At 40.3% G+C, this 15,693-nt stretch overlaps 1 protein-coding gene across 2 annotated transcripts in view; it reads right to left on the bottom strand.

The window, feature by feature from the left end:
* EDEM3 (ER degradation enhancing alpha-mannosidase like protein 3) overlaps positions 1-15,693 on the bottom strand; it is a 123,652-nt gene that overhangs the window by 80,879 nt on the left and 27,080 nt on the right. For both annotated transcript variants that reach the window (XM_077452661.1, XM_077452662.1), the window contains exons 4-9: positions 14,350-14,389; positions 14,028-14,140; positions 12,662-12,812; positions 8,688-8,822; positions 6,807-6,912; positions 4,800-4,897 (exon numbers count right to left, since the gene is read on the bottom strand). In XM_077452661.1, coding sequence (XP_077308787.1) covers positions 4,800-4,897; positions 6,807-6,912; positions 8,688-8,822; positions 12,662-12,812; positions 14,028-14,140; positions 14,350-14,389 — 643 coding nt within the window. The remainder of the gene's footprint in view (positions 1-4,799; positions 4,898-6,806; positions 6,913-8,687; positions 8,823-12,661; positions 12,813-14,027; positions 14,141-14,349; positions 14,390-15,693) is intronic.

The following is a 15,693-nucleotide window of genomic DNA, read 5'->3' on the forward strand; positions in this document are numbered from 1 at the left end:
CTAAAGTCATCGAACTGTGGAACAGACTGGAACAAAATCACACCAGAGCAATGAGAGAGACAAGTGTTATCCTTCGGCCGCAGATGTGCTGAAGGTATTCAAAGCAAGAGCCTGTACACTTCTAATTGTTTATTGTTGTAACCTTCAGAAATGTTAGTTGTTATCTTTCTCCATGCTACAGTCATTGATGGTCTCTATTTTTTATCATTGCGTTTTCAGCAAAATAAAGTTTTTTTTTTTGTTGAAGTGCCTTGGATATTTCTATTAGCATGGTATAGCCACAACATTCCATCAAATTTTAAGCAATGAATATTACATTATTTATGAAGAAATCAAGTGTTCATAAATTGTTCTCCAGTGTATAAAGAGGAGGGAGGAAAAACAAACACAGAACTGTTCTCGGATTAAAACTAAAAAAAATTGAGATATGGTTGACTTTGATGACAATTTTTTTTTTTTTTGCGTTTGTAGTAGGAGCAAAGAAATCTTGTGAGTCAATAGCAGAAGTTAAGTAGGTAGGGCTGACACCAAGTGATTGCAGAACCAAGTTATTTCAAAAAGCAAGCAATACAAAATTTCTGGCACATTAATTATTTTTCTGCACTTGCAACATGATTAAAAGATAAAATAAATAGAAATGTGCATGTATTCCAAAGATGTACAGCATGTCATTTTCTTTAAGTCTTAACATGGGCTTTAACCTTTTACTCCACTTGGACATGTCTAGTTTGTCCAGAGCTTGAAGAGATTATACTGATTGTAAAAAAACTTTTTTATTTTTTTTTCTAAAATAATAAACATGACATACAGTGAGGGAAAAAGTATTTGATCCCCTGTCGATTTTGTACATTTGCCCACTGACAAAGAAATGATCAGTCTATAATTTGCAAAGCAACAAAATGTGATTTTAAGGGGGGGGGGGGGGTATTCCTTACTATACCCACTCTACAAATGTACATTTAAGGTGCACACATGTATGCAAGTGTTTGCGCAACACATTAGGTATCGCCATGTTCACTGGAAAAGGAGAAAAAAAAATGATAAGTCCCTCACTTACAGTTCTCTAAAGTGATGAGCTGTAAAGGCATTGAAATGCATCCCCTATTCATAAATTTGGGTCCTGTTTCTTTCCATTTTGCAGGCATAAGCAGTTTTGGGGCTTGACATATTTGGTATCTATGTACTCATTGCTACTTCATCTTTTATTCTGTAAAGAATGTGGGGCTAAATTGTGTTTATGTGCACCAAAATTAAAATGCTAGTGTTGTTTTTCTTGAAATTAGACATTAAAAAAAAAAACAACATAAAAAATTTCAACTACAAATTTTTTCATTTTACAGATCTTTACATTGAGAAAATATATAACATTCTGCATGTTTTAAGGTAGTTGATAACTAAAATAAATCAGATTTTAATGTGTGCAAAAAAAAAAAAAAAAAAATTGCTCCAGGGGGAAGTGATTATGCTATTGAGCCGTGTGAACAATGCATTCCTTTCAGAAGATATTAAAAAAAATAAAAAAAATAAAAATAAAAGATAGTTCCTGGCTATGTCTGTGCTCAATACTTGTGAGTAAACAGGCCTAGAACAAGCTTTTAGTACACGAGTGCCAGGAAAATGGCAGAATTCCTTACCACTCTACTTGTTCTAGATGAGCCACCCAAATAATTCAAAAAAATATTCAAGCCACACATTAGAAAGACAGACAGGTGAAAAAACTCTCAAGGGGCCACAAATGCACAAGTACATAACTGAGAGACTAAATAAGAGTAAGGAACTTTGTGTCTGTGCAACATTGAAAAGTTTATGAGATGTGGCGCAGTATTTAATTTGGACTAAGCAATCTAGCTACATTTACAGTGGGAGCAAACAAGAAGCGTACACAACACTTTATCAACCCCTTCCTCCTAACGCCTGCCGACCCTTTAAGAAGATCTAAATGCCGCAAGGCGAAAAGGGGGACATTTCCATCATGTGACCACTGTGGTTGGCTGTCACAGTGGTCACATGACTGGAAGCACTTGATCCTAAGTAAGCACCAGGGGCTTTCCATGATCCTTTAGTTACTGTGCTGGGAGCACCCAGTAAGCCGTTTGCTATGGACACGTATGTGGACGCTTGGCATTAGACCCCACCAATCTGACAGCCACATATATGCGTACGGCCAGCAGGAGGTGGTTAAGGTATCTTTGACTGCAAAAGCCTAATATTTGGAAATCCTTGTTGAAGTCCTGGCCTTTTCATTAATTGGGCTAAAATGGCTTGATTACTTTTTTAAGAGACAAGAAAACATTATTATACAGTATCTCACAAAAGTGAGTACACCCCTCACATTTTTGTAAATATTTTATTATAACTTTCCATGTAAAAACACTGAAGAAATGACATTTTGCTACAATGTAAAAGTAGTGACTGTACAGCTTGCATAACAGTGTAAATTTGCTGTCCCCTCAAAATAACTCAACACAGCCATTAAAGTGGTTGTAAACCCTGGTTAAAAAAAATAAAAAAAAATTAAAAAAACACACCCCTGCAAGACAAAGGCATAATTAGCTCATTATGAATTACTTGCCCGAGAACATCTCTCCCGGGGGTTACTTCTGGGTATCGTGGCTCCGGTACTGTGATTGGCTGGAGCCAAGATGACGTCACTCCAGCAAATGCGCACCGGAGCCACCGGTAACAGCACACAGACTGAAGCAACGGCACATATGTGCCGTTGCTTCAGTTTGCCCCAGTGCGCATGCGTCGTTGTCATTGGCACATGCAGGGGACAGGGGATATCTCCTAAACTGTGCAGGTTTAGGAGAGAATATGGGTAGCTACAGGTAAGCCTTATTATAGGCTTACCTGTAGCATAAAGTTGTTGTAATGGGTTTACAACCACTTTAATGTCTAAACCACTGGCAACAAGAGTGGGTACACCCCTAAGTGAAAATTTCCAAAATGGGCCCAATTAGCCATTTTCCCTCCCCGGTATCATGTGACTCAGTGTTACAAGGTCTCAGGTGTGAATGGGGAGCAGGTGTGTTAAATTTGGGGTCATCACTCTCACTCTCTCGTACTGGTCACTGGATGTCCAACATAGCACCTCCATGGCCAAGAAGTCTCTGGGGGATCTGAAAAAAAGAATTGTTGCTCTACATAAAGATGGCCTAGGCCAGTGATGGCGAACGTTGGCACCCCAGATGTTTTGGAACTACATTTCCCATGATGCTCCACTACACTGCAGAGTGCATGAGCATCATGGGAAATGTAGTTCCAAAACATCTGGGGTGCCAAGGTTCGCCATCACTGGCCTAGGCTATCAGAAGATTGCCAAGACCCTGAAACTGAGCTGTAGCTTGGTGGCCAAGACCTTACAGCGGTTTAACAGGACAGGTTCCTCTCAGAACAGGCCTCGCCATGGTCGACCAAAGAAGCTGAGTGCACATGCTCAGCGTCATATCCAGAGGTTGTCTTTGGGAAATAGACATAGGAGTGCTGCCAGTATTCCTGCAGAGGTTGCAAATTGGTCTGCATGGCTGTTGTCTCAGAAGGAAGCCTCTTCTAAAGATGATGCACGAGAAAGCCTGCGAAAAAGTTTGCTGAAGACAAGTTGACTAAGGACATGGATTACTGGAACCACATCCTGTGCTCTAATGAGACCAAGATAAAACTTATTTGGTTCAGATGGTATCAAGTGTGTGTGGCAGCAACCAGGTGAGGACAAAGAAAAGCGTGACCCCCAAACACACCTCCAAGACGACAACTGCCTTGCTAAAGAAGCTGAGGGTAAAGGTTATGGACTGACCAAGCATGTCTCCAGACCTATTGAGCATCTGTGGGGCATCCTCAAATGGAAGGCGGAGGAGCACAAGGTCTCTAACATCCACCAGCTCTGTGATGTCATCATGGAGGAGTGGAAGAGGACTCCAGTGGTAACCTGTGAAGCTCTGATGAACTCCATGGCCAAGAGTGTTAAGGCAGTGCTGGAAAATAATGGCGGCCACACAAAATATTTACACTTTGGGCGCAATTTGGACATTTTTACTTAGGGGTGTACTTTTGTAGCCACCAATTTAGACATTAAAGCGGAGGTCCACCCTAAAGTGGACCTTCCGCTCATCGGAACCCTCCCCCCCTCCGGCGCCACAATTGGCACCTTTCAGGGGGGAGGGGGGTGCAGATACCTGTACAGTACAGGTATCTGCACCCACTACCGGGATAGCTCTCTGCGGAAAGGGGCGTAGATTACGCCCCTTTCCGAAAGTCCCCCCGCTGCCTGCTGGGAAACATACAGATCCCAGAGGCAGCAGGTCCATCCTTATTGCGCAGCGCGACTCGTGCATGTGCAGTAGGGAACCGGGAAATGAAGCCGAAAGGCTCCACTTCCTGATTCCCATACCCAAGATGGAGGCGGCAGCACCCGAGAGACGATCGAGAGATCGGCTTCGGGTGCCGATATCGCGGGCGCGCTGGACAGGTAAGTGTCACTATTTTAAAAGTCAGCAGCTGCAGTATTTGTAGCTGCTGGCTTTTAAAAAAAAAAAAAAAAACGCGGAGTCCCGGCGGACTCCTGCTTTAATGACTGTATGCCGAGTTATTTTGAGGGACAGCAAATTTACACTGTTATACAAGCTGTACACTCACTACTTTACATTGTAGCAAAGTGTAATTTCTTCAGTGTTACATGAAAAGATATAATAAAATATTTACAAAAATGTGAGAGGTATACTCACTTTTGTGAGATATTGTATATGCAGTTTGCTGGATTGCCATGTTACACAATGAAGCATTAAAATTGGTCTTCCACCTACTGTATTAAATCTTTCCAAATAGCTGTCATCACCCAGCAGTACGTAGGCCTTCAGTAAATATTCATAGTAAGAATCTATTCCTGCACCCACACCGCTGTCTTAAAAGAGAAAATAATTTTTTTTATAAAACATTTACAAGAAAATATGGTGTAGACAACAGGTGATAAACAATTTAACCATCTATGCAGAACTTTTGCTTAATCTAATGTCAGTTTTTTAGAAGACAAACTAGAGGGCCTGTATGTACAAATACAAGACTTAACATTTGGTTTAAATAAAACATGTCATTTCATATTTAAATATATATCTGTACTTAAGCATGTATGATTATTTTGAAGACAGGTTTGACATTTTTATGATAGTAAGCATTAAAGGTTATTTTGCAAAAACGTATAGTAATGTATAGAAAAATGTATTGTGGGGGGAAAAAAAAATAAAAAATTAAGTAACAAATTACAAGTTTGGGGTAGAATGGAGGGGAACCACCATACCACATCTATACTCAGCTCTTATGATGCAGCATTCATTTGGTGCTGCAGCTGTCTCTTGTTGGCTCTAGGCCTAAGAACTGAGTGATCACAAGACTGTTCATTACTCAGTTCTTGGTCCTTTTGTAACAGAGAGCTGCCTTCTGCTCCTCCAGCACCTGGGCTGGAGAGGGGGCAGGCAAATCATGTTTTGGCTCTCAGCAAGAGCCAGCTGTCAATCAGGCAGCTGGGTGAATCCTGACAATATGGTCGGGGCCCTTCCAGAGCCTGGAGTCGTTCTGCGACATCAGCGGATAGCAGGCTTTAATAAGCTTTGGCCATACTTCTCTATTAGACCCCTTTCACACTGGGGTGCTTTGCGGGCGGTATAATGCTAAAACTAGCACCTGCAAAGCGCCCTGAAAGAGCCGCTGCTGTCTCTCCAATTGGAAAGCCCCAAGGGCTTTCACACTGGAGCGGTGCACTGGCAGGACGTTAAAAAAAAGTCCTGCTAGCAGCATCTTTGGAGTGGTGTATTCACTGCTCCTGCCCATTGAAATCAATGGGGCAGTGTGGCTATAACGCTGGCAAAGCGCTGCTGCAGCAACGCATTGCAGTGGTTTTAACCCTCTCTCGGCCGCTAGCGGGGGGATAAAAGCGCCCTATCGGCCGAATAATGCCGCAAAATTGACGGTAAAGCGCAGCTAAAAATAGCAGTGCTTTACCGCTGACACACACCCACTGCGAAAGGGGTCTTAAAGCAGTTTTATACCCCACTTGCACATTTTTACCTATAGGTGATCCCATAATAAGGCTTACCTGTAGGTAAAATTAATATCACCTGTACGGTTTAGGAGATATTGGCCTTGCATGCAGACGTCACCAGCGCATGCTGCTGGACCTTTCCTATATGGAGGACCCCAGCGCGCGCGGCAGTGATGTCATCGTGGCTCTGGCCACTCACAGCGCCGGAACCACGAACCCAGAAGAAACGCAGAGGGAACATCTCAGCTCCCTCAGCGGTGACCGAGACGCGGTGAGGGCGCTTCATTCGAAGGGAAGTATTTCATATGCTAGTATGCGGTGCATACATATTGTGCCTTTGCTTACAGGTTTTTTTTTTATTTATTTTTTGTCAGCGCATACAACCGCTTTAAATTCCTTGGAATTAGCTCATGTGCACAACATATGAAAAAAGTGTGCAGTGGGAAGTCCTTTGTAGTCTATAAAAAACATTCCTGCATCCAAGGTGTAAAAATATGAAACAAGGATCCTGACTGGTTGCTAAAAGGAAACTGGAAAAGTTTCTGCTATCACAACACACCTATTTATACATCAGTGACTGGTATGCAACTGGCATAAAAAAAGAAAAAAAGAAAAATATTATTACAAAAAAAAATAAAAGTAAAAAAAAAGCGGAGCAGGAAGAAGTGTTCAAAAAATTATACAATTTTATTTTGGTGAAAGCTTCAGAGTGTATGTTTTCCTATAAAAGCAACACCGGTCTAAAGTTTGGTGCCAAATTAAAAGTTTTACTTACCTTTGCGTACCCAATCTCCTGTATGAATATTTATTGTTACGCCAACTAAATTGCTACTACGTTGCCTTTTTTCCCAAAGAAAATCTAGCGCCTTTCGTGCATGTTCCTGTACAGGAAAAAAAATAAAAAAATTTAAGCAAATCATTCTAAAGTTCCTCATAAATGAAATAATCTTGAAAAATAAGGCTGGCTTAGACTTATCTTTACTTAGAGGTAACACAAACCAGTTGCTAAGTAGCAGCTAGCCATAAAAAAAGTGATGGAATTTACACCAATGCAGAATAATATTCTCTAATTTCTTCTGTTTCTCATAATAGACCTTTCAACAGGTGTTTACTACAGTCTACTTAGAGTAATGTCATATTTTGTATTTAGCCTACGTTTCCACTAGTGCAACGTCAATGTCGCATGATTTAGAGTGCACCTTTGATCCAAATTGACACTCACTGGATCAAAGTTGCATCAAAATTTGAATCACAGTAGTGCAAGCATCTTTTCAGAGTCGCCGCAGCTTTAACCACTTCAGGTTAAAAGAAAAAAGGGAAAGAAACTGCACTACGGTATGCACACCCACGGTGGCCAAAATAAAAAAGGTATAGGTCTTCTAAGAGGACCTATTGAAAGCTGCAACTCTACTGCAAAACATACAGTGAAAAATAAATAGAAAATAAAAGAATTGCGCTAACCTAACTCAAGCCCGTTGATTTTTTTCCATAAAATAAATAAAAATAAATAAATAACATTTTTCTTTTATGGAAAAATATCAACGGGCTTGAGTCTATTGGAGGTGGATTGAGGAGTGTGGGATCATCAGACTTCTGGAGATTGCCTATCGGGGGACACTTACAGGAAGGTCTGAGGTCTAGAAGTGACATTTTCAGCAAAGCTTTCTGTGGCATCCTGTAAGGGGATGCTAATCGCGGGTGGCCGGCGGTGGCCACTGGACCCGCGGGCGAACTCCCGCAGCGAGCACCAACAAAAGAAAGTGCCCAAACCAACGAACCAGTACGTTGATTCGTGCAGCTAAGCCACTTTGCCGCAGTGTAACTGTGGCGGGTAGGTGGCAACTGGTTAAGTCGCATAGATTGGAATGGATGCCATTGAAATCAATGGGCTGTGACTTATTATGCAACTGTGTCTAACGTCGCACTAGTGGAAATTGAGCCTTATTATAACACTTACCTTGTGGAACTATGAGAAAAAAAAAATGACACATGAAAAGCAGTCTGTAACTAGCATAAACCAGGTTTTTAAAAACAGACATGCTTATATAACTAGATTTTTTTTTTCCACCTTTAGCACGCATGGGTAGTTGAAATACGTACAGATGCATTATCCCCCATATCCTACAAAAATTATTCTTGCATTGTGGCACAAAACTGGTACTGAACAGATCTGCCAATATGGTGCCTACTACGACCATTGCTATTATATTATACCAACATTGGTATTCTCATCAACAACTGATATAGGTCTCTGTTTTTTGACCCAATTCTCCCATCCACACATTCGAGTAGTTCATTCATACACAGAACTCTGTGAGTGAATGAATGTATGAATGGCCATATGGGCGGAGCCGCGCACTGCTGCGCCGTTTTCAAAAAGTGACATCTGGAAACTTCTCCCTGTACTACTGTCATAGGGAGAGAGAGCAGTTTAGCGCAGCTGCAGCAATGAGAACATGTTACATGTTCCACCCTAAGAATGGGTGTAAAATGCTCCCAATGGTGAACTTAACCATTTACACTGCAGCATAGATTAAAAGATAAATATGCATGGTTGGCTTTACTAGTAATGGAAAAAAAAAAAAAAAGAGACAGATTAATTACTCTGAAAAACAAATCAAAACAAAATAGAATTGAAAAATTTTAAACAGCATACCTCAAACACTGGTATTCCAGTAAAGCGACTGAGTGCAGCAAATTCAAGGATGAGGGTTCCTGCGCATGCAGTACATGTGTCAGTTTCTGTGCCCGTCCGTGCCTCTGGTCTTCTAACGCCAAACTTCAAATTCACCTTGCAGGAATGAGAGCACATTAAAAAACAACAAAGTAAGGGAAATAATTAAATTCTAGTACCTTCATAATTGAAGGAAAGATTCTCTCCCCAAACCCCCCCCCCTCTTTAGGGCCAGACCACATTTTGCAGGGTTTTTTTTTTTTTTTTTTTTTTTAAAGCAGCTCTGCTCACAAAGCGTGTCTCCAAATTTGTATATGCTTTTTTTCAAGATACACAGATTAATATTTGATAAAAGGTTTCATGAAACTATGTGTGTCTTATTAGCAAGAGAAGACACATTGACAAAACATATATAAAAATGTAGGTTATTTATTGTAAAGCTTTCTAAAAATCAATATCATAGCATATATACCGTATATACTCGAGTATAGGCCGACCCGAATATAAGCCGAGGCCCCCAATTTACCCCCAAAAAAACTGGCAAACTTATTGACTCGTGTATAAGCCGAGGGTGAGACATGCCTGTCCATCCCTGTGTGTGTGTCCGTCCATCCCTGTGTGTCCGTCCATCCCTGTGTGTCCGTCCATCCATCCCTGTGTGTGTGTGTGTCCATCCATCCCTGTGTGTGTGTGTCTCCATCCATCCATCCATCCCTGTGTGTCTCCATCCATCCATCCCTGTGTGTGTCTCCATCCATCCACCCATCCCTGTGTGTGTGTGTGTGTGTGTGTGTGTGTGTGTGTGTGTGTGTGTGTGTGTGTGTGTGTGTGTGTGTGTGTGTGTGTGTGTGTGTGTGTGTCCAGCCTACCTTTGTCCCGAGCCTCCGTCCCGTGCCTTGCCTCCTTGCCTCCGTTCCGTCCCGTGCCTTGCCGTCGTGTCGTGCCTTGCCTCCGTTCCGTCCCGTCTCGTGCCGTGCCTTGCCTTGCCTTGCCTCCGTCCCGTGCCCTCTTCGTCGGCGCCTCGGCGGCCATTGTAAAATTCAAAAGCCGCGCCTCCTCCTTCGCCTGTGATAGGCGGAACACTGAATTTCCCAGCAGCCTGTGTTCCGCCTATCACGGACATCCTATCATCCTCGTCCGTAGTACGAGGATGATACGATGTCCGTGATAGGCGGAACACAGGCTGCTGGGAAATTCAGTGTTCCGCCTATCACAGGCGAAGGCGGAGCCGGAGGCGCGGCTTTTGAATTGTAGAATGGCCGCTGTCTGTCTGCTCGACACGCTGATCGAGCGGGCAGACAGCGATGACTCGAGTATAAGCCGAGGGGGGCACTTTCAGCCTCAAAAAAGAGGCTGAAAATCTCGGCTTATACTCGAGTATATACGGTATATATATATATATATATATATATATATATATATATATATATATATATATATATATATATATATATATATATATATATATATATATATATATATATATATCTATATATATATATATATATATATATCACACACACACACACACACACAGTGCCTTGCGAAAGTATTCGGCCCCCTTGAACTTTTCAACCTTTTGCCACATTTCAGGCTTCAAACATAAAGATATAACATTTTTATTTTTTGTGAAGAATCACCAACAAGTGGGACACAATTGTGAAGTTGAACGAAATCTATTGGATAATTTAAACTTTTTTAGCAAATAAAAAAACTGAAAAGTGGTGCGTGCAAAATTATTCGGCCCCTTTACTTTCAGTGCAGCAAGCTCACTCCAGAAGTTCAGCGAGGATCTCTGAATGATCCAATGTTGTCCTAAATGACTGATGGTGATAAATAGAATCCACCTGTGTGTAATCAAGTCTCTGTATAAGTGCACCTGCTCTGTGATAGTCTCAGGGTTCTGTTGAAAGCGCAGAGAGCATCATGAAGACCAAGGAACACACCAGGCAGGTCCGTAATACTGTTGTGGAGAAGTTTAAAGCCGGATTTTGGATACAAAAAGATTTCCCAAGCTTTAAACATCCCAAGGAGCACTGTGCAAGCGATAATTTTGAAATGGAAGGAGTATCAGACCACTGTAAATCTACCAAGACCTGGCCGTCCCTCTAAACTTTCAGCTCAGACAAGGAGAAGACTGATCAGAGATGCAGCCAAGAGGCCCATGATGACTCTGGATGAACTGCAGAGAACTACAGCTGAGGTGAGAGAGTCTGTCCATAGGACAACAATCAGTCGTACACTGCACAAATCTGGCCTTTATGGAAGAGTGGCAAGAAGAAAGCCATTTCTCAAAGATATCCATAAAAAGTCTCGTCTAAAGTTTGCCACAAGCCACCTGGGAGACACACCAAACATGTGGAAGAAGGTGCTCTGGTCAGATGAAACCAAAATCGAACTTTTTGCCCACAATGCAAAATGATATGTTTGGCGTAAAAGCAACACAGCTCATCACCCTCAACACACCATCCCCACTGTCAAACATGGTGGTGGCAGCATCATGGTTTGTATAAAAGGGGCTCCTGCGCTCTATGACAAAAAAGTGGAAGATAGCAAAAGGAATGTTCTAGCAGGAGCAGCAAGCACTCTATAAGTGAACTCTCAATATTAAAGAAAAAGGGGAAAGGGTGTGTTGCGCTTCCTAAATACCAACAAAAACGATTACAATAACTATAAATCACATAGTATTAAAAAAACTTGTAAATAATTCTTAAAGTGTTCTGTGAGCAGCACTTAAAACTTAAAAGGGTGTATTACATTGAACATCTAATGTATAGTGTTCTTATGTATTATTCCTGTGTTTTAGAAAATAAGCAAAACAGTGCTTGAGACCATAGAGTGCATAGATTAAATAAACATCTGTGATATCACTGCAACAAAGTAATAAAAAGAAGTATATGTGATAATCTAAGTGATCAAAATCGTATAAAAAAACTATAAACACATAAAATCGGTGATCTAAAACGTGTAGAGAAAACAGAGGAATGTCCCAATTACATTCCTTAATGAAAAAAGCAAAATAGCAGCAAAAACGTGAATTTCAATAAAGTGTCCCATACACAGTTCAATCATGCAACTTTCAGATGTGATTTCACAACCGCAAAAAAAGGTGCAATGTGCCAGGGCAACTCTCCTCCAATGGTGTTCATGGTTTGGGCCGGCTTTTCTTCAGCAGGGACAGGGAAGATGGTTAAAATTGAGGGGGGAAGATGGATGCAGCCAAATACAGGACCATTCTGGATGAAAACCTGTTGGAGTCTGCAAAAGACCTGAAACTGGGACGGATATTTATCTTCCAACAAGACAATGATCCCAAACATACAGCAAAATCTACAAAGGAATGGTTCACAAATAAACCTATCCAGGTGTTAGAATGGCCAAGTCAAAGTCCAGACCTGAATCCAATTGAGAATCTGTGGAAAGAGTTGAAAACTGCTGTTCACAAACGCTCCCCATCCAACCTCACTGAGCTCCAGCTGTTTTGCAAGGAAGAATGGGCAAGAATTTCAGTCTCTCGATGTGCAAAACTGATAGAGACATACCCCAAGCGACTTGCAGCTGTAATCGCAGCAAAAGGTGGCTCTACAAAGTATTAACGCAAGGGGGCCGAATAATTTTGCATGCCCCACTTTTCATTTTTTTATTAGTTAAAAAAAGTTTCAAAAATCCAATAGATTTCGTTCCACTTCACAATTGTGTCCCACTTGTTGGTGATTCTTCACAAAAAATAAAATTTTTATATCTTTATGTTTGAAGCCTGAAAATGTGGCAAAAGGTTGAAAAGTTCAAGGGGGCCGAATACTTTCGCAAGGCACTGTGAGATAGATAGATATATATATTATATCTATCTATCTATTATACACATACATATTTATTAAATATATAAAAATGTGGACTTATTTTAACCAATGCACATGGATTAGCTATTATACAGTTTTCTGAACACTTAGACATACTCTTGGATAAGGAAGACCACTTGTAGTGTTGAAAGCTGGAAGGAGTTTGTAGCCAAGCTCTTTAGCCATATGCAGGAGTTCATCATTGTACCAAGTCATTTGTTCTTTTTCTTTCAGCATCAGAGCAACAGAGTGTCCACCAAGGAGACCACTGAAACATAGGAATAAATACTGATCGGGTGCAACAACAAACAAAAAAAATTTCACCCACATACAAAATCTACACCATCACACACACACACCATTTAGGTGGCATTGAAATGAATGAATCTGAAATTATCAAATGACAAATTGCACAGTGCAAGAGTATTTATAAATAGTGGGCAGAATTGCTTCGATTCTACCCGCAATTCTGAACAATGAGGTGTAAACGGAGCCATAATAAGCTCCCGTTCAGGCGAGTGTGACTTCTCATGTAATATGACAGTTCCAAATACTATGACAAGTCGCACCCCATTGTTTAAAAAAAAAAGTTGCAAGCCGCAATGAAATTGCGATTCTCGCAACATAAAATCTTTCACATTATACAAAAAAAACTTACACACGAAGTCTATTTCATTGACAAATTGTTACAATGCTTAAACTTTGTTCCACTGCTAAAGAATGTTGTGATTCTTGGCAGACTGCCTAGTTTTTCTCTTCCTTTCTTTTGACGGCTGTGGCTTCAGAAGAGCAAAGAGAATTCTTTGCATAGCAAGAATCCTGAAACACTTTCATCAAGATCGTGGGAAAACAGGGAAAAAAATTGTGATGACGATTAATCGTTCAGCTCTATGATAAAGTGGAACAAAGTGAAGTGAAATTGTGTAAAAGCAACCAACTTCCATTTTTTTTTCTATTTGTTAGATAAAACATAAAGCAGCATTCACATACCCGTGTTCCTGCTCACATGTTTTGGGCATTTCCACTTGGCGCATTTAGGGCAGCCTATTCACTTTAGTGGGTTTCCCTACAAAGGCCAAAGAACCTTTCTGAGTGTGGAGCATTTTTTCACCGTATGCTTGCTACGTGATAAAATGCACATTTGCAAACCATGCTTGGGGTGCAATAAACAACTAATGGCATTGCAAGTGCGACAAACATTTGTAGTACATTTCGGAAACACGGAACCTAAGTGGTGGAAAATAACGTGGATCTCAGTTAGCCTGCTGTGTGTGCATGCTGTTTAATGTACAGGAATTATTTCAAAACTAAAAGCCCAAGTAAGCCAAAATGATATTTTGATTATAGATCCTAATACTAATCCTCTTCAATAGCTTTACAAAATTGTAGCACCAAAAATTTCCTGCCACACTTCCAGAGCAGCTTGGAGGTTGTTCCCATGCATGCTGCATTCACGATAATATAAATTACATCAAATACTTACCCCAAAACTCGAATGTTTGTTTCAAATACAGAAACCACAATATCATTATCCAAGTTAACATCATGAATTACTTTTCGGACAGCATCTTCAAATTCTTGGGTTTTGTTTAGCACCTAAAAAAAAAAAAAAAAAAAAAAAAAAAAAGTTATGCTACTGAGAAATTGTGATATGCACATATGGTCAGTAGCTCTGAAATTTGACAAAAGCATCACCCATACAACAGATACAGAAAAAAAAAAAAAAAAAAAAAAAAAAAAAAAAAGAAAATCAGGACGTATTCTATCTGGAAACAGACCAAGTTACAGACACATTGTAAACTTACCACTAGAGTATCCAAAGTATCAATTAAAGTAAGAGAAAATCTGCAAAAAGAAAGAAGAAGCCATTTATAAGGGCAATATAAAAAAAAATAATAATAATTAAAACAAAAAAAAAATAAAATTAAAAAAAAAAAAAAAAAAAAAAACACACAAATGCAAGCTTGTCTGTTCAATTTTGGAAACAATAAGGGAGCAGTTCAGCTGATATTGCTAGAGAATTGCATGAAATAAGGGAAGATTAACTAAATCCCAGCAGAGACTAAAACAGCTTTTGTCTGCAGACCTATTGAAGACATAAACATAACACTCAGAATAACGTATAGATAGCGATATTTGTAAAGCCAGCACGATAACATAGTGAAGGTTTAAGACCCCATTCAAATCTGAGCAATTTGAAGCACATTTCCCAAAGATTCAACGTCACAATTCACATTATATTCAATTGTGCGTGTTCAGAGCATTGTCTTGCCTTGAAGCTTGTCACTAAAAAATGTACACGAGTCCAACATTTATGGGCCCTATAAACTTCAATAGGAATGCTAGAAAGTTCACATTGTGCATTTTTCCTGGAATTTATTGTTTCTGCGCTGCCTAGTAATTGGCTTCCCATTGGCTAAAATGGAAAAAAAAAAAAAAAAAGCTGAATTCTGAAAATACTCAAAAATAAATAAAATTACACACCACACACACACCCATCTAAAATGGCCTGAACACTCTCAGACTCAAGTGTGAATGGAGGCCAAGAAGAAAGAGAGAAAAAAAAAAAAAAAAAAACACACAAACAAATTTTATGGTTCTGTTAGATAAAACTAAAGTGTTGTTGCAGCACCTGTAAAAAAGCAATTTGCAGGAGGATCACTTTTCAGGCATTTGACAAGTGGGGAGGAGTTAGGTTTCCTCCTCACTGCCTGTTTTAACTCTGTAAAGGCCAAAACACTGTGGTGTAGATACATTTGCTTGAATGGGTCACGACTGGTGGCAGTGTTGCCCACCGAATGTGTAATGCCGCGTACACACGATTGGAATTCCAGCCAGAAAAAAAAAAAAAATGACAGATGAGAGCTTTTCATCGGAAAATGCGACCGTGTGTATGCTCCATCGGAAATTTAGCTGTCCGAATTTCCACCAGCCAAAAATCGATAGCATGTTCTCAATTTTCCTGACGGAAAAACTTTCTATCGGTAATTCCGATCGTGTGTATGCAATTCTGACACGCCAAAAATCACGCGTGCTCAGATTCAACTACGAGACAGAAGCTATTGGCTACTGGCTATTGAACTTCCTTTTTCTAGTCCCGTCGTACGTCACCGCGCAATAAATGATCGGAATTTGATGTGAGCGTGTGT

Source organism: Lithobates pipiens, unplaced genomic scaffold, assembly GCF_037356315.1.
Source record: "Lithobates pipiens isolate NorthernLeopardFrog02 unplaced genomic scaffold, aLitPip1_a1.2 Scaffold_23, whole genome shotgun sequence".
Classification (NCBI taxonomy): Eukaryota; Metazoa; Chordata; class Amphibia; order Anura; family Ranidae; genus Lithobates; species Lithobates pipiens.